This window comes from Gopherus evgoodei, chromosome 3 (assembly GCF_007399415.2).
Source record: "Gopherus evgoodei ecotype Sinaloan lineage chromosome 3, rGopEvg1_v1.p, whole genome shotgun sequence".
NCBI classification, from domain to species: domain Eukaryota; kingdom Metazoa; phylum Chordata; order Testudines; family Testudinidae; genus Gopherus; species Gopherus evgoodei.
The window spans coordinates 106,593,100-106,612,224 of record NC_044324.1 but is presented as its reverse complement, the minus strand read 5'-3'; the positions used below and the strand labels follow the sequence as shown (position 1 = coordinate 106,612,224).

Genomic DNA, 19,125 nt, shown 5'->3' with positions numbered 1-19,125 from the left:
CTCGCACAGCGCGCAGTGTCTGCGCTGTTGCAGGGCATGTTTCATACACGCGCAGGCAGCGTTTGGGAAAACCTGAGGAAGGCGGCGCCCGGGAGAGCTGGAAGGCAGGAGAGAAGGCACAACTGGAAGCGGTCCTGCGGCAAAGGAAAGGCAGAGGTAGCAGCAGGCCAGTAATGCTCTGAGCGCCAAACAATGAACCCTGCCAAACCTGGGGATTTAGACACACTGCTAAAGAGAGCAGAAGACGTGTCCACGTCCTCAGGGAAAACAGCAGAAAGGCTGAGGTACAAAGCAAGTTACAGCCTGCACGGGACGTAGCAAGGCAGTAAGAAGAGGTTCATTATATACACTAGGAATGAGAGAAAGATGAAGGAAAGTGGAGGTCTGTTACTTGGTGGGGAAGGAGAGTTAATAACTGATGCCATAAAAAAGGCTGAAGTACTTAAGGCCGATTGTGCTTCAGTCATTGCTGACAAGGGTTAATAGTGACCACATACAGAAGTGATGATCAATAAAGGGGAAGGCATGCAAGCCAAAATAAGGAAAGAACAGGCTGAATATTTAGATAAGTTAGCTGTATTCAGATCAGTAGAGCCTTTGATGAAATTCATTTTACATAAGGGAACTAAGGAAGCAATCTCAGAAACATTAGCAATAATCTTTGAGAATAGGTGAGGTCCTAGAGCAAGGGATCTCAGCAAAATTTTGGTGGCCTCAGAGTGTGGTCACCAACTCTTGCTGGTGTCCGCACTGACACTTTTTTCCTAAAATTTGTTTTTCCTAAAGTTAATAAAGTAATAAATACATCCAAATCATTGTAAATTATTTATGTAAGGTTTTGGGTTTTCTTCTGCGGACTCAAAAAAAATGTAGTTCTCTCACTTAATTACTGGACCTAACAGAATCGAAACAGAAATCAGGTTGTCATAAACAGACAGTTAAGGGTTAATGCCTCTTTTACCTGTAAAGGGGTTAAGAAGCTCAGTGAACCTGGCTGACGCCTGACCGGAGGACCAATAAGGGGACAAGATACTTTCAAATCTTGGTGGAGGGAAGTCTTTGTGCTCTTTGTTTTGGGGGTTGTTCACTCTTGGGACTAAGAGGGATCAGACATTAGTCCAGGCTCTCCAAATCTTTCTGAATCAGTCTCTCATGTTTCAAAATTGTAAGTAATAGCCCGGCAAGGCGGATTAGTTTTATTTTTGTTTTCTCAACCTGTAAATGTCTCTTTTTTTGCTGAGAGGATTTTACCTCTGCTTGCTGTAACTTTGAACCTAAGGCTAGAGGGGGTTCCTCTGGGCTATACGAATTTGATTACCCTGTAAAGTATTTTCCATCCTGATTTTACAGAGGTGATTTTTACCGTTCTTCTTTAATTAAAAGCTTTCTTTTTAAGAACCTGATGGATCTTAAAACAAGGAAAAATCAAAGGGGATTGGATCTGAATTCACCAGGGAATTGGTGAAGTCCCTCAAGGCCACCCAGGGAGGGGAGAGTTTTGAGGGGACAGGAAGTGCTCCAGACACTAAAATTTCTGGATGGTGGCAGAGTTACCAGACCTAAGCTAGTAAATAAGCTTAGAAGTGCCCATGCAGGTCCCCACATTTGTACCCTAACGTTCAGAGTGGGGAAGGAACCTTGACAAAGGTGCTTTGCACGTTCTTGTCTTTTTTATTATTCTTTTGCTTTTTTTGGTAAAAGTGGTTGTACAACAATTCTGATGTAAAATTAAAAATGTTTTGACATAATAGAAGTCCAAATAATAATAAAAAATCTGCAAATTGTTTCTGAAATAAAAAATTTCCACCTGACAAAAAAAGATTAATCCAATAATAATGACATTAACAACAAATATTATCCTATTATATTGTATGTTAGAAATACAGTGTGACAAAAGTTCTGGGTTTTACCACATTTGTTGTGTGGCTCAGATTACTTGCAATAACAACAGCTTTTTGAAAGGAACGTTTGCAGGATATTGGATCGCCTGTGAAATTAGAAGAGAAGCTTAGAAGTTAGCATCAGTGAGGCACTTTCAGTACTTGTTTATCAGGAAATGAAGTGCACTGAATGCCCTGTCACACAGCACCATAGTAGAAAACAGGGACAAGAAAAGCAAAGAAACTTTAGCTAGGGGCTTGTAGGTGTCCTCAAACAAGTACACGTTACTCCATAACTCCTGTACTGTAACATCAGGCTGACAGAAGTATGTTTTCATTCTTGAATCATTGCACATTTTCAGCGTGAGGAACTTGAGATTCCTTAAATCCAAGGAGTCAAAGGAAGCTAATCTATCTTGCAAGGCAGTTTGTAGCCAAAAAATCTGAACCAGAATTGCTGAATGGGCCAGTCACGAAGGTGTACAGCAACTCCTCACTTAACATTGTAGATATGTTCCTGAAAAATGTGATTTAAGCGAAACACTGTTGAGCAAATCCAATTTCCCCATAAGAATTAATGTAAATAGGGGGTTTAGGTTCCAGGGAAATTTTTTTCACCAGACAAAAGATTATATTATATATATATATATATATATACACACACACAGTATGTGTTTTAAACAAACAATTTAATACTGTTCACAGCTATGATGATTGTGAAGCTTGGTTGAGGTGGTGAAGTTAGAGGGTGGGATATTTCCCAGGGAATGCCTTGCTGCTAAATCAGTGGTTCTCAAACTTTTATACTGGTGACCCCTTTCACAAAGCAAGCCTCTGAGTGCGACCACCCCTCATATAAATTAAAAATACTTTTTTATATATTTAACACCATTATAAATGCTGCAGGCAAAGCAGGGTTTGGGGTAGAGGCTGACAGCTCGCGACCCCCCATGTAATAATCTCATGACCCCCTGAGAGGTCCCAACCCCCAGTTTGAGAACCCCTGAGCTAAATGATGAGCTAGCACTCAGCTGAGTCCTCAAGAGTTAACACGTTGTTAATGTAGCCCAGGGATCAGCAACCTTTCAGAAGTGGTGTGCTGAGTTTTCATTTGTTCACTCTAATTTAAGGTTCCGTGTGCCAGTAATGCATTTTTACGTTTTTAGAAGGTCTCTATAAGTCTATAATACATAAATAAATAAGTTTTTAAGAATGTTTAAGAAGCTTCATTTAAAATTAAATTAAAATGCAGAGCCCCCTGGACTGGTGGTCAGGACCTGGGCAGTGTGAGTGCCACTGAAAATCAGCTTGTGTGCCGCCTTCAGCACCCGTGCCATAGGTTGCCTACCACGATGTAGCCTCACACTCTACAAGGCATCAGGAATGGAGGGGAGGGGAGATAGCATAGCAGACAGAGACAGACAGACAGCTTGTGTACGGGAAAGAGAGAGAAATACACACTGCCCCTTTAAGTAAGCTGACCCACTCTTAAGTGCATTATCTTTTTAAGTGGATCAGGAAGTTGAGAGCAGCTGCTGCCCCAGGCTCTATCTCTCAGTCTGTTTTCCCACCCTGCTCTATATGGAGAAGGGGTAAGCAGAGGGCAGGAGCAGCACATGGCAGTGGGGGGAATGACAGCTGCAATTGCTATCCTGCTGGTAGCTGCTACACAGGGAGCTTAGGGGAACGGGGAGCTGATGGGGGGCTGCCGGTCCACCCTGGTTCCAAGCCCCCACCAGCTAGCTGCAACAGGCTGCTCTTCCTGCAAGCAGTGGACAAAGCAGGTGGCTACCAAACGGGACGTTAGAAGGGAGCATTGCACAACTTTAAAGGAGCATGTTCCCTAATTGATCAGCAACGTAACAATGAAACAATTTTAACTGGGATGACTTTAACTGAGGAGTTACTGTACTGATGGAAAAAGTTTCCCTCACTGAAACAATTTTCAAGAGGATGCTCAGGTATTTGGTTGTACCTAAGCGAACTTTTTGCTGTGTATTCCAACCGACTAAGCTCATAAAAAACTGAAAAGTCCATTCCTCTTGTAGGTGCTGGACTGTCAGTGACAGTATTGAAATAATTAATATATTTAGGATGACAATCAAATATTGTTAGCTGAGGTTTCTGAAGCTTCAGGTTCAAGGAAGCAAGCTTTGGTAAAAATTCTTTCAAAAAGAGCAGGCAACCATGCACTTCTGGATCTTGTAGTTTTCGGGACAGTTCCGGTGAAATTTTATTCAAAACCTCAACAAGCTCTTCCCAGAGCTCAAAGAGCCTCTATGCGCTGTCATTAAAACTAAGCCAGTGGACTGGGTTGTAATTCAGCAGCACTTTGTGTCTCTCTCAGCCCATTTCACACAGAGTTGCAAATCTTTATTGATACTGCTGGTGTTGACAGCATTGATCCATTTTTTCACTATGGATTCAATCTCATCCATACTTTCCATTGAAGCTTTGCTGGTAAATACTGCTTGGTAGACAAAACAAAGAAACAAAAAAAGTTTCTCAGTGCACCTTTCCTGGGAAACAGTTCAATACTCTACTCATGCAGTTGCATTGCTGCTGCCCCATCAGCTGTCGAACTGCAGAGATTGTCAAAGTTAACACGGCACTCCTACATTCTCACCTGAATACATTCAAAAATGTATTTGCCAGTAGGCCTATTTCTGAGGCAGCTGACATAAAACACCTTCAGAAAAACAATGGCAATCACAATCAAAAAGTGAATGCATATGATTAGCTCTGGATTCTTCATGACATCAAGGCTCTCATCCAAGCACAGACTATAGAAAGGACTTGCGACTTTTCCAGCTATTTCATTTTGTAGAAAATTCACCAGATCGCTTGTGCTCCTGTAATGTCTCATTGCTCAGTGGTGAGCGTTCATCAGGTTGATAAAAAACCCTGTATCCTTGATTCTCTTGCAGCACTTTGTCAAGTGCCATTAATTTTTCTTCTTTACTGCTGGTGGCAAACAACACATCATCGACATACCTTAGGACCCTCTCTCTGTCTTCCAAGAAGTCTCACATTTTTGTCACATGGCGATTGCAAATAGCTGGCACACTGTGGAATCCTTGTGGGATGGGGCAGAATGTATATTGCCAGTTCTTGAAGGTGAATGCAAATTTGTACCAGGTTGACTTGTGCAGTGGGATCAAAAAGAAAGCATTTGATGACAAGTCTAAAACTGAAAACCATCTGGCTCTGATGTTATGGTAGCCATTATTTTATTGAATTTAGCTACAACTGGAGTTAAGCGAGGGATTAATTTATTTAACTCCCTGTAATTTAAGTGAGCCTCCAGGTTTTCTGGTCAGCCTTTAAGACTGGCCATACAGGTGAACTGCAGATGCTTTCAGCATCCCTTGGTACACTAGCGCCTGGATGGTTTCAGTCAACCCTTCTGCTGCTGCTGCAGGATAGTGGTATTGGTGCTGAGGTTTCAGATTGGTGCCCTTCACGATGAGTTCAGCCTTAATTTTCGTTCATTGCAGCTTACTGCTAGCAAAGGCCTCTAAGTGTTGAATAGCCACTGCTTTAACTTCAGGTTCCCAATTTGGATTGACCAGCTTCTCCAGTGCCTTCAGTGCTGCTGCATGATGGGACACAGGTATGATTTGGCATCTTTTACCCTCTGGGTCTCGCATTAGTCATCTGTTTGGCAGATCCACTATCACCTTCATTTTTGAAAGGACATCCATTCCCAGGATGCCACTGCCATCCAGCTGTTGGATTCCAAATGTTGTCTTGATAACGAAAAGACTGATGTTGCATTCAATAGGTTCAGAGAAAGAAACTATGCTCTCTTTACCATTGAAACCTTGAAGGACCTTTACCTCCTTCACAGGTAAGTTCTTAGCTTTGGTTCAGATTGGATGCCCACTACTGAGATGGTGGCACCAGTATCATCGAGCATCCTCTGCTCAGATTATCCAAAATCTCCCCTTAGAACTACAGATGTTGTTGGTCTTCCCCATTGATCATTCCTGATTTGTGCCACCATCAGGGAAGAAAGGGGATCTTGGCCCCATCCCAGTAGACTGGGTTCTTCCTGCTGCTGCATCTGGGAGACTGCCTGGCCCTTTTTGTGCTTTACCAGACATTGTAGCAGCTCTCCAGTAGCAGCTTCTTCCACAAAAGCTTCCTTTTCTTGAGAGCTGCCCGTCTGGTCTCTTGTAACCAGAACTTTTCTTGGGAACCTCTTTCCTTTGACTACCTCTCTCAGTCACTACCACCACCTTTTTGTTGGTACCGTGCATGGGAAAAGCTTCCCGCTGAATTTTATAAGCCTTCTTTAGTTGATCTTCTATTTCCCTTAGGGAGATAGTTCTGTGGTTCCCATTGTGACCTTTAGTGCAGGGGTCAGTCCCTGCAGGCAGCACCGTCTCAATGAACTCCGGAGTGTCGCATGACGTAGCCCCAGCTATCCAGCCCAGCATTTTTTTTTTGGTTTAAGTATTTCTCAGGCCACTCGTGCTCTCTGCCTTTCGGAATAATACCGGCCTATCAGGTTCCGGTGTGGAAAACAGAACCTGAGCACACCCTCATGTAACTGGAGCGAGGTCTTCGTATCAGCAACCTGAATGTCAACAAGGAGGGAGCCAAAGTCTTCTCCTTGCATGCACTCCTTGATTAGAGCTGCTGCATCCTCCTACTTAATTCTGAGAAGGAAATTTACTTTAGTGAGCCAGTCAAGAGATATTTCTTTATTGAGGGGGCCTAAGGCTTTCCCCATTCCCCTTGCCTGCTCCAGGGTATATGGTTTTATTTCACGCCGCATTTCAGTCGACCGTGATGACTCTGGTCCATAACTGACTATGGTGGTGGTCACCAAGGCCAAAGGCAGGCTTCTTCCATCTTTGGGTCTCTCCATCTCCGGCGGTGCTGATGTCTCTGCATGACATACTGTTTTCCGAAGAACTTCTTCCTCTTGAGATTCGTCAGAGCGGCTGCTGTTTGAGCTTGACTTTTCTGGGTTCTTCCTTAGAGGGTCCTGACTCATAGCATTGAGAAGCCCCTTGGCTTGCTTTAGCTTGTGTTCAAACTTTCTGATCCTTTCTTGGCAGTAGTTGTGTTCTGCCTCCTGGTGCTGGTTTTGGCTCTGCTGGAGTTCTCTCATCAACTCTCGAATCGCTGCCTGCAATTCCTCTTGTTTAATTGTCAGTATAGAGATTTTTCCTTTCTCCTTCTTGGAGACGAGGATGCTTAATTCCTGAACTTGCAGATCTAGTCTGCCTATCTGGGTCACATACCCTTCATTCTGAGCCTCTAGCCATTCCACCCATTTTTCCAACTCAGCATCTCGGGCCTTAACCTGGTCTTTTAGCTAGGCTATTTCAATTTCCACAGTGCCCATTGAGCTCCCTACTAGCTACATATAGTCTGTATATCGAAGCGCTTTTTCTTTCCTTTTTTGTGGGCTTGGGCTTGTCCACTACAAAGCCCTCCCATTTACTACACAAGGTGGCATAAGTATCACCTCCCTTGAGCAAACTCACTGCCCAGGGGTTCTTTCCCTTTCCAAATAAATGCACACACGCATCCAGGGAATTTTTATTTATTTGTGGCAGCCATCCATTCTCCCAACATGTGTGAGTGCTCATCACTGCAGGCTGATGAAACCCCACAAGGCACTTAAGTCTTCTGCTGAAATTCCTAGGATGACAGCAGTTGCAGTACGCAGCAACGTCTGGCGTATTACCAAAAGCACAGTGCTTTTACCAATACCAGTTCAAATCCACTAAGCAGATGGGATCAGATTCTGCTCTAAGTGAGGCTTGCCTTTCAAAGCCTGCTTCAATCAACAAACAAATAACTGCTGCTTTCTGAGACTGCAGTGAATTTTCAGCTCCATCTCAGAGCTGGGCTCTTTGGCTGCAGTCCTTTTGTAGAGCTGAGTGCGTCGCTGGAGTCTACTTCACTTGCTCCAACACGTGTCCTCCTTTTAGCAGCGCACAGGACCACTCCCTGATAGCGCACAGGGTAAGTGCAATGGGGCACACAAGGCTCTACTCGAACAGTACCACTAGGCCTCTCCCCTGCAGCACACAGGCTCGCTCTCAAGGGGGTTGTAATGATGCACAAGGCCACACACACACAGCACAGAGGGCTGTCAGCACTCAAGGCTGCTTCACTGCTTCAGCACACAGGCCCGAAGCCACCCCTCCTGGACCCAAGCCAGGCAGAGGCTTGGTCCCAATAATCGAGACCTGCGACCAGTGTTCCCTCTAATTTTTCCCATACATGTGGCAATGAATTTTGTTATGTGCACCATTATAGAGGTGACAAGTGATATATCACCTCCATATTGGTGCACGTAACAAAATTAATGTGGTGGAGGTGGGGCTGAAGGGTTTGGAGTGTGGGCGGGGGCTCAGGGCTGGGGCAGACGTTTGGGGGGCGGAGCATGGGGAGTGAGCTCTAGGGTGGGTCCGGGGATGAGGGGCTTGGGGTGCAGGCTTGCCCCTGGGCTATAGCAGGGAAGAGAGGACTCACCCCAGCTCTCTCCCTGCAGCAGCATCTGGGCTAGGGGGTAGAGGCGCCTCGCCCCCGGCCACGGCCCGGCCAGGGCTGGGTTGGAGCCAGAGGAGGGGCGCCTTTCCCCCAGCCGTGGCAGGTCCAGGGCTGGGTGAGGGGCATCTCTTCACGCTGCAGCCGTAAGGGCCTGTGCGGTGCTTAATAGGCTGCTGCACGTCTGAGCAGCTTAGCAGGAACTTAGCCTGTGACCCCCTCCTAGACTCAGGCTAGGTAGAAGTCAATGGCACACAGGCCACCTCTCAGCAGGCTGTCACAGCACCCCGGCCCTACCCACTACCAATCACTACCGGTACTTGTGATCAGTGATCAAACACTGCCAGTACTTGTGGCCAGTGTTCCATCCACACAGCCTGGGCGCTGCAGTTAACAAACCGAGGAAATAAACTTAAAGCAAAATACTAAAAATCAAGCAAAGGGGGTCCTGCCACAGTCACCAAATTTATTAAAGACTTTTACTTGGACTAGACTAGATGACATAGAAGTGGGAGGGGGTACAAACCTGTGACGTCTATCATTGGTGCTTGACAGAAACCTGATGCACAGGTAAAGTGCAAACACAAACAGTTTATTTAAAACAAGGACACCAGTACTAATAACATACAAACAAACCACTCTGTCGTTAAACCAGAGGGCCTTAAGCCCAGGAACTGCAAAAGGTATACACATGGTGGGTAAAAGATGTAACAAAAGATTTAACATATCACCATATTTGCAAGAACAGAGACAGGAACATGGGATACCACAGAGGCAGGGATCGATGAGGGCACCAGGATATACCGAGATGGATCTTCAGATGGTACACTGGTAAGGCAATCTTCAGGTAAGCTGCTGTTCTCCTACACTTGTCATCTGGGTGGATGTATGTGGACACTAACCTGATAAGTGATGCCAGGTGAGTGGGAGCAATGCAATTGCAAATGGAAAACGGGCACTGGTCTGCCACTCTGATTGGCAGCAGCCGCAGGATAGGTGAACCAATTTAAATACTCTATTACAAGGCAGATTAGGATCATGTGATTTTACCTTTTCCCGCCTTGTGGAGAAAAAGGCACCAAACCTGGCAACAAGAAGGGCACCAAAAATGGAGGGACAACCACCACCCCTTGATTCCAAGATGGCTAAGTAGGGGAAAACAATAAAAACAGAAAAATTTCCTACAAAACCACCTTTGCGGCTTTCTGCTCCTGGAGCTGATGGATGCTGGCACAAGATAGAACAGCTTGGAAAATACAAGCCAATCTCTACAGAGAATCTTCCCACCAAAATCAGACAAGAAAGTAGTTTTAAAATTGAGACACTTTGAAAAAGTTCACCTCTGAAGATTATTCTAAGACATTTTCTTGCAAGATCCTAGCTTGAACAGAAACTGGGAGCTAATTTAAATGATTCCCAACACAAAAAACTGTGGTGTGCAACAGCTAAGTTTGCACAAGTACAACTAGCAACTCAAATATTAAACAACGTAGAAAATTCAGTTAAGAGGTAGCAAACACACTATATAGCAGCCAGCCAGCAAAAATGCATGGAAATTAAAATCTTAATCATCCATCACACACACTTAAGGAAACCAAAATAACCTTCAACTGTATTCCTGTAGTGATTAAAGCATACGATTCTGAAACAACTTTCCATCCATAACAGTTTCAGAATCCTAGTAACATAAAACACTTGACTATTTTACTTCTTGTTACAGTTCTGCAAATTCTGGTAACCATTAAGTTTATACAAAGATGTAAATTTATTAAAAGAGGGTATGCTCATTCTGAGACCTCTGAGTTTCTCCAGGCAGACCAATAATTTGACATGCCTGATCTTTCTGAAATTAAAGAAAAAAAATGCCCAAAAGTACCCCAAAACAACCAAAAATAAAACAGACATCGCAGAAGAGTTTCTCTAGTTTTAATTTCAGGCCTTCTTCATACACTATAAAGTAGCAAAAAAAAGCACAAGTTCCTTTGTAGATTACTTTCACGTTACTAATATTTTTAGCTTTATTTTAGTTATTTTTTGTCTGGAAATAAAAGTATTATATTTTGCAAAGTTAGATGGTAAGTTGTATGTGTGCTGCCATTTCATATCTTGAGATCTGTTGGGACTCAGGAATATCATGGCCCTTCTCAAAAACATGAAGTACTTGTAACATGGTATGTGGGCACATACAAAAGTACGAGTAAGCAATGCAGAATAAGGCTGATGAGATCCTTAAATTAACTGTTATACTATTTTCATTATTTTTTTTCCTAGCAAAAGGAAAAAGTGTTTTTTTCTTTTTTTGCACAGCTTTTCTTCTTGAAGTCCCTTCATGGGTACACTGAACCAACCCAAATTTAGAAAACAGCATACCAAAACAGATCAGCTTCCACCATCTACTCCTGTATTCTGCCTCTGCTACGATCTGTACCTTTGAAATTCTCTTCTCAAGGAGGATTCAGCTACTATTCTTACCTGAAGCATTTGTGCCTTAAGGAAGGGCTCATATTATTCCCTCATTTTTAGGAGTATTCAAGGTTTGTAAATAAATGTAAAAGGGAAAACATCCAAAATAAGCATCTGAATGCATAAACTCCTTTATTGAAATATTGTGATAGCACTGCATTACATATATTCAAGATTCATAGTTTAAAGTGTAAAGGGTCACAGAAGTTTGAATGAACAACACTGCTGAATATAGAACACAGCGTTTAGATATGCTCTGACAAATACAGAGTAATGGAATAAACTGTAGTTAAGTAAGAGAGATAGGTATGTAAAATGACAATTTTTTTGCTTGTTACTAGTAAGTGGTATGCAACTGGCCAAAATGGCAGACATTATTAGACATTCCTAGAATCTCTCAAAGCACTATGCTATTAGCAGTTTCTGAAATATCTTACAGCTAAATCCATCAGAACTTTTTTTTTTATGGATAGGCCAAGTGGAAGAAAACAGTGTTAATAGCGTATGTGCACTGTGTTACAGACTTCTTATTTTTACTGTGTCAGTTTCTAACTGCATGGATCCTCTGTGTGGACTTAAGACTGATTGATGCTTTTGGGAAAAAAAACAAAAACACAAAAAAACCCACACACTTAGCATCTAAGTTGTCCCCTTTTATTTCTGGGGGATGGGAGAAGAGGGTGAAGAGTAGTAACTAACTGGAGTTGTACTACTTCAGTGGAATATTCCGAATGTTTACAGTGCTTTTATAAGCTTGGAAGTGCAACATCAGTTCTAAAAGCTGTTTTCTTTTAAGATTAATTGGATTCAGTATGATGTAGTTACATTTTGCTTTGAACTCTAGAAACAGGACAGATTCCTTTCCTACCAGCAGAAATTACCATTTAAATAAATTTTTTTAAACAAAAACACCCACAAAGCTATGTTTTTTGACAAGGCAGAATTGGTCACATACCATAAAGAAAAAAGTATTTTATTTCCTTCAGTTACCTTTTGTATCTATCGATGTTTTCACAGCACTACCTGGATTAGAGTTCAGCTCTGCCTTTCACAAATGAAATGTCCCTCAAGAGAAAAAATTCTGGTCTGTATTTAAATGCCACTTCATTAAACCAAAAAAGAAATAATTAGTTACTTGTAAAAGCATAAGTTAGCCTGTTGGTTCAAGCCTTTTTCAGGAAGGAAACCAAATATCAAATGCCAAGAAAAACAGTTATTATATCAACATAATATGGCCTACTTGAGAAAGAACATTCCTTCCCACTTTTCACATTATATTTTCCCCCCTATTAAAGAACAAGATTTTTTTTTTTTTAAAAAAGGGTAGGGTAAGACTCATGAAACAGAGCCAGTTTTCTGTGCCACCAAACAAGTGGCTGAGAAAAACAACCCGTGTTTCTTTTCAGACATTTTCTTAGTGATGAGTATAAACATGCTGGGGCAGATCCTGAGCTGGTATGAACTGTCAAAGCTCTAATGAAGTCAATGAAGCTATGACAAGTTACACTAACTAAGAATGTGCCCTGCTGTTCCCTATACTGCCAGTAGAACACCCAATTAATAGGAAGATGGCAGCAGAGTCAATAATGAATGCCGACAGCACCCACCTCCCTCCCACCATCTGAAAGAAATCCAGAATTATGCACTCAGTGTTTCTGCCAGAAAACAAAAACCCTAAATTAGGGCAACAACAACAAAACAGAAACAAAGTTTCATTTACAAAATAAAAAAAATTATAAAACTAACGTTAGAAATCAAATGGATTTGTTGCCAACACATATGAAAACTACGTCAACAGTATTTTTCTGTCAAATTCTGAGGTTTTAAACATTAAAAGGAAAAAAAAAAACCTAATACATTTTAAACAAATGTACTATACAATAACAATAAATAAAAAAGATTTAAAAAAAAAGTTCCCTTTTAAGTGCTGTGTTCATCTATTATTTAAGATGATTATTGTTTTCATGGCAAACAGAAAGTATGTTGTAGAGTTTCTTTTTGGTTAGCACTTATATGTAATATAAATACACATGGAATGTACTATATATATTTTTTCCACAGTTACAGAAAATAAAAAAACCGTTTTAAACAAATTCATACACCATAAATGCCTTCATAAGCATCTTGTTTCCTTATTCAAGGACTGTTGGTGGGAAGAGAGTAAAAACACTAACACTTTTGTTTTCTCCATTTCTGCCTCTTAAAATTTGGTCTTAATGTTTTCGTGTAGTCGTGTTCTGCTACGATAGCAGAAAGAAAATGTTGCGTTGTGAGGCAGCCTGTGCTGGGGATTTAGCTTTCAGCATCCTCAGCGAACCCAGTCCGTAAGGCAAGCCGTATTTCACTCAAATGTCCATACTTCCACATCTTGTATTATGAAATCTTCTTTCTTGGATAAGATGTCATTATTGAAGGTGCTGCAGGAGTTGCTTCGCCCATGATACAAATCAACATCTAGCCATAAACCAAATCGACCACTAAAAAAAAAAGAAAAAAAATTGTTAAAGTTTGAGCTTTATCTGCAGCAGCTAAGCCCACATCCTTATAAGCTGGAAACAAAACAAAAACCCTGCAGCTTGGGCAAAACACAGTTACCTTTTTGTAACTGTTGTTCTTCAAGATGTGTTGTTCACATCCATTCCAATCAGGTGTGCGCACACTGAGTGCACAGTTGTCAGAAACTTTTACCTTAGCAGCTCCCACTGGGTCGGCTAGGGAGCCCCTTGGAGTGGCACCTTCATGGCGCTCAATATATGACCCTGCCAACCCAACGCCCCCTTGAGGTCCTTCTTGCCGGATACTCCAACAGACGGGAAAGAGGTGGGTATTGGAATGGATGTGAACAACACATCTCCAAGAAAAACAATTACAAGAAGATGAGTAACCGTTTTTTCTTCAAGTGCTTGTTCACGTCAATTCCAATCAGGTGACTCCCAAGCTCTCCCCCGAGGTGGGGTCGGAGGTTAAGAAATCACTGATTGGAGAACCTCCCTGCTGAAGGCGGTGTCCTCTCTAGCATGCTGGGTGATGGCATAGTGGGTGGTAAACGTGTGCACGAAAGACAAGGTTGCTGCTCTGCAGATCTGGATGGGCACCTGGGCCAGGAAAGCGGCAGATGAGGCTTGAGCTCGTGTCGAGTGGGCCGTATTAGCTGGAGCTGGGATCCTGACAAGGTTGTAGCAGGTATGGATGCAGTCCGTGATCCAGGAAGAAATGTGTTGTGAGAAGACGGGAAGTCTCTTCATCTGGTCTGCCTGAACCAACCTGCCTGCGCTGCTATGGGGCATAGCTCAGTGGTTTGAGCATTGGCTTGCTAAACCCAGGGTTGTGAGTTCAATCCTTGTGGGGGCCACTTAGGGATCTGGGGCAAAATCAGTACTTGTTCCTGCTAGTGAAGGCAGGGGGCTGGACTTGATGACCTTTCAAGGTCCCTTCCAGTTCTATGATAGTTATATCTCCATATTAAAAGAAAAAAAAAGTGGGACAGACGATTGAGGAAGTACAGAGAAGGATCTGGGATATTGATGGCGTCCCTTCAAAATCCTTGTTTGGAGCCCGACAATGGCTTGGTTGGGCCCTGACCCTGCCCTGAAGGGGGGTATGAAGGCTTGCACCTGTGATTTCTGCTCTTTCGCCTATAAAATCCTGCCTCGGTCAAGGAAGATATTGGCGTTGCAGTGGCTGGGGCTTAAAGTGCTTGCACTGGATTGCAGGGGTGTGCATCCCCAATGACTTCATGATCAACCTGGAATCTTTCAAACTGTGCAGCTTGAAGTCAGTCTGCTCCGAAAAAAAGCCCTGCGGCCTTGAAGGGAAGGTGCTGCAGGGTTTGCTGCACTTCCGGAGGTAGCTCGGACGCCTGGAGCTATGATATTCCTGAGGAATGGGTACAGGAAGCTAAATCTGTCGAGTCCGGGGACGCCTGCAGAGAGGTCCGTGCAACTGCCTTCCCTTCCTCGATGATAGCAGAGAATTCCATTCTGGAGTCCACCAGGCTCATGTCTTTGAACTTCAATATGGTGGTCCATGAACTGAAGTTGTACCTACTGAGGATAGCCTGCTGAGTGGCTATCCTCAGTTGTAGAGTGCCCGTGGCATAGACCTTTCTTCCGAAGAAGTCCATCCTTTTCGCCCCCTTGGATTTGAGGGCTGGCCCCTGCTTTCCTTCACGCTCCTTCTCATTGACTGCTGACACAACAATCAAGCATGGCTGTGCATGTGAGAATAAATACTCATATTCCTTGGAAGGGATGAAATATTTACGCTCGACACGTCTAGCAGTCGGCAGAATTGAGGCTGGGGTCCACCACAGAGTTTTTATATTGTTCTGCACCATCTTGATTAGGGATCAGCCTCCCGTGATGGACTTTCAGGAGCAAGAATGTACATCATGGGGTCCTCAGTCTCGACAACCTCCTCCACTTGCAATCCCACGTTGTGGGCGATTCGCCTGAGGAGGTCTTGGTGCACCGTGTGATCTATTGGAGGTGGCCCCAAAGTTGATGCCCTTGCTACAGTCCCTGCTCTTCCTAGCTGTGATCTTAAGGGCCAAACAGAAGGAACATTTCTGGGACATGTGGAACTCCCCCAGGCAACAGACACACTTGGGACTGCCTAGTGCTTACTGGTATAGCCTCCAAGCAAGAGAGGCAGCATCAGAAGCCTGGTGAACCAGGCATGCCCTGCCAAAAGAAGACAAGTCTCCCCCGAGGGAAAGGGGGAAAAACCACCCACAATCATCTCACCAAAACTAACTATGGTAAACACTAAGTACAACTATCTGTGCAAAACAAAGAGAAGGCCAATTACGCTCTAGATGGACATGCTAGGTGTTCCATAAGGCTGAGGCAGTAGAGAAGGAACTGAGGGTGGTTTGCATGTGCATCCCTCTATAGCCTTAGTCTCTGCCACCAGGAGGCATAGGGTGCATGCACAGGCCAAACGGACACCACTGACTAGAAATCTCTGATTATGGGCTCGGGAGGCGTATCTGCGCCTGAGGCGGAGCACCCATAGGGAAACTATTCAAAGAAGGATAAATTAATCTATTGGACTAACCAGTTTTAACTTAGCTTTCACACTTACGTGTAACAATATCCCTTCTCTCCCAAAGTGTAGTCAATTATAGGATTTCAAAACCAAAAACCACACACTTACCCTCCACCTCCAAGTTCTAGAGAGCCGATATCTCCATTGATAAAGTAGGTGTTTTCTCCAGACCACTTAAACACCTAGAAATGCAAGACCCAAATTTGATTATTGGGAATATAATAAACTAAAAAAAGTAGGCTGGGGAATTATTCTGGGTAATTTAATGTGTGCGTGTCAAGGAGAAAAAAAAATAAAGCAGCACGGTTCATATCTAAAAAAGGCACCAAATTGCTTTAAATTTGACATGTGTCCAATCAATACACCTTTCCTTTTCATAGACTTCTTTAATATCTTCAGTATTTAAAAATAAAACAGTCTATTTACATTTTAAGAGTGTCTCACAGTTGCCCCATTCTTTAGTTTCTTGTTACTATGGCCTAAGCACTATGTGAAATCGTAAACTGCTTCTGTAGTTGCCACCTCTCTGGTTTTATGAGTGTTCCATGGTTTATTCATTACATCTTCCCACACAATCAACCTAGAACCCTCTTCTTACTCTCTTGGAAGAGACTGGTCCAGCTTCTCCAGCCACTTTTGCTGAAAGTATTGCAGTTTGGTAGCACTGAATGAAGAGTTTAGTGATTAGCTGCATTCACAAGAAGTTTGTCACACACCTTCAAACTGATGCTTCTCTCTCTGACCAAGAGAGTTAGTCCAATAAAAGATATTACTCCTCCCACCTTGTCTCTCTAATATCCTGGAACCAACATGGCTACCTCAACACTGCAAAAGGTTCTCATGATAAACATGCTGTATCAGTAATGTTTTGTCAAGCATGTTTCACAAGTGGAGCTCCCCCTAGCCTTGGGTCCCCTCCCCCAACAAGTTACCTTGAAGTTTGGACTAAACGTGTAGAGGAAAGTTTCGCCTGTGCCGTAATAGTGGTCACTAAATCTGAAAGGATGTGTTGCATATGCTCCAAATATCTGTCAAAACAAAAATGGTTGTGTTATACTTGGAAGACAATTTGCAAAATTCAAAAGGAGAAAGGCCTTTCAAATATAGTTTCTGACAAATAACTGCACTGATGTTTTAGGTAATAAAGGCTAATTAGTAAAATCGGGGGGGGGGGGGCGGGGAGAGGGAAAGAATTGCTGATCTGGTGTCTGGGTTGTCCACACCCCTTTTTAGTTTTAAAAGCCACATGGCTCCAGATATGCGGATTCTAGAAGCTACTGGAGAACTTCACACCAGTCCCAAGGATGCTCTCTGCTATTTTATAGCAGATTGATAACTCTGAATTCTGCTAGTGACTGGGATGGATGCTTCGAGAACACTATTACAATTGCAAAGCATGCTCCATAGAAATTTTGAATTGCTATAGAGATTTTACCTCTTTTAGTACTAATATTTTCCTGGGTTTCAATTTAAAGATAAATATGCTAATTTAACAGTACTAAGCATAGTATAACATACATCTTGTCTTATTTTGACTCATGCTATTCCATATAATTGAATTTGGCTGAAAACTGCTGCTTTGCTAACAAGCGTATGCAACTCTTAAAATTGTATGGAATACCCATGTGAAGACTGCACTGCAAATGATAAAGATTGTAAATAGATTAAACATAATTATCATATGGTCTTCTTAAATGGGGTCACTCCAATCAAGAAGACCCCAAAATAAGTGCACTATACTCAAGTCCTAACCTGGTTGTCCATATCTTTGATGACAAGGAGGACTGGACTGTCAAGAGACGCTGATTTCCTGTACAGAGTTTTCAGGCTGGTTCCATGCTCCAATGTGCTATATGCAAGCCGCCATGGATATCCCTGCACTCTTGCTGGCAGACAGCGGGCAAGCTAGGAGCAAAGAAAAGAATGGTGTAAACATTTAATTATATAGGATTTCTCTCTCTTCATCTCAAGTCGACAGCCAGTCAAGTACTGCAATAAGCTGTGCCTGACACCTAGACACTACAGAGATAGGTATTTACAATACACTCAAAATAAAAAGCTGAAGCACTGTGGTTAGAAATTTAAATTTGCGAGTGTGTCAATATAATTTCAAATGTAATGGTTCCAGTGTCAGCAGGGAAGAAAATGAGAATGTGGGGAAGGGATCAAACCAAAACTTCATTACTAATTATACCTGTTCTATGTGCATATTCTCTAGGAGCGCACTGTGGTGCTTTAGGACAGGTAAAGAGTCATCATCATCTTCCTCATAGTAACTGCAAATGCTCTTTCGACGTTTTGCCTCTTCTACAGTGATAATCTGAGACAAGGGGACACAAGTATTATAAATTTGAGTCAACTTCTGGGTTTTCATTAACCTTAAACCTGAAAGAGTGAATTAAACTAATGAAAGTAAGTTAGTACCAGGCCCAGATCTTGTACACTGTGAAACAGCCCCAGAAAACTAGTATATCATATGCAGGACCACTCCAACGTAAGGGGATACCCCAGGGACAATGTTACATAGTGAATAAAGAAGTGTTGTTGACCCTGTCCCACAGTACCAAAATCAGGGGTCACCTGATGAAATTAAATAGGCAGAAGATTTAATACAAACAAGAGTAAGTACTTTTTCATACACCACAATTAATCTGTGGAACTCATTGCCATGGGATTTTGTGATGGCCAAAAGTATAACTGGGTTAAAAAAAAAGGAACTGGATAAATTCATGGAGGATAGGTCCACCAATGGAAATTAACCAAGATGGTCAGGGATGCAACCTCTTGCTTGGGGTAACCCTACACTCTGACTGCCATAAACTGAAAGATGGAGTAGATCACTCCAAAATTGCCCTGATCTGTACACTCTCCCTGAAGCTCTGGTACAGTCACTGTCAAAAGACAAGATACTGCTTCAGACCAATAGTCCATCTAATCCAGTATGGCAGCTCATATATTCTTATTCTATGGGTAGCACAGGAAGCATGGACATGTCTTCCTTATGGACTGACAATCCCCGGTTGCTGTATTATCCCCTTGAGGCCATTACTTGGTGGAGTAACTAAGCTATGTTGGGGAACTAGCCCGTTACATACTTAGTTGAACGTCAAAGGAGTGCAAATGCCACTTCCTCCCGAGAGGCACAATGCGCATCTGGGCCACGGGGCTTGGGATGTTCTCTCAAACATGAAGGACACAGAAGTTTCTTCATTTTCCTTCC

At 42.8% G+C, this 19,125-nt stretch overlaps 1 protein-coding gene and 1 pseudogene across 5 annotated transcripts in view; both read right to left on the bottom strand.

The window, feature by feature from the left end:
* Window positions 1–1,927: 1,927 nt before the first annotated feature.
* On the bottom strand, window positions 1,928–7,002 carry LOC115649391 (annotated as a pseudogene).
* A 3,961-nt stretch (window positions 7,003–10,963) lies between these two features.
* The window catches only part of NCOA7 (nuclear receptor coactivator 7), a 126,816-nt gene continuing 118,654 nt past the window's right edge, over window positions 10,964–19,125 (bottom strand). For all 5 annotated transcript variants that reach the window (XM_030556235.1, XM_030556236.1, XM_030556232.1 and 2 more), the window contains 5 exons: window positions 18,100–18,225; window positions 17,658–17,810; window positions 16,838–16,933; window positions 16,014–16,087; window positions 10,964–13,333 (listed from right to left, as the gene is read on the bottom strand). In XM_030556235.1, coding sequence (XP_030412095.1) covers window positions 13,198–13,333; window positions 16,014–16,087; window positions 16,838–16,933; window positions 17,658–17,810; window positions 18,100–18,225 — 585 coding nt within the window. In that variant the 3' untranslated portion in view covers window positions 10,964–13,197. The remainder of the gene's footprint in view (window positions 13,334–16,013; window positions 16,088–16,837; window positions 16,934–17,657; window positions 17,811–18,099; window positions 18,226–19,125) is intronic.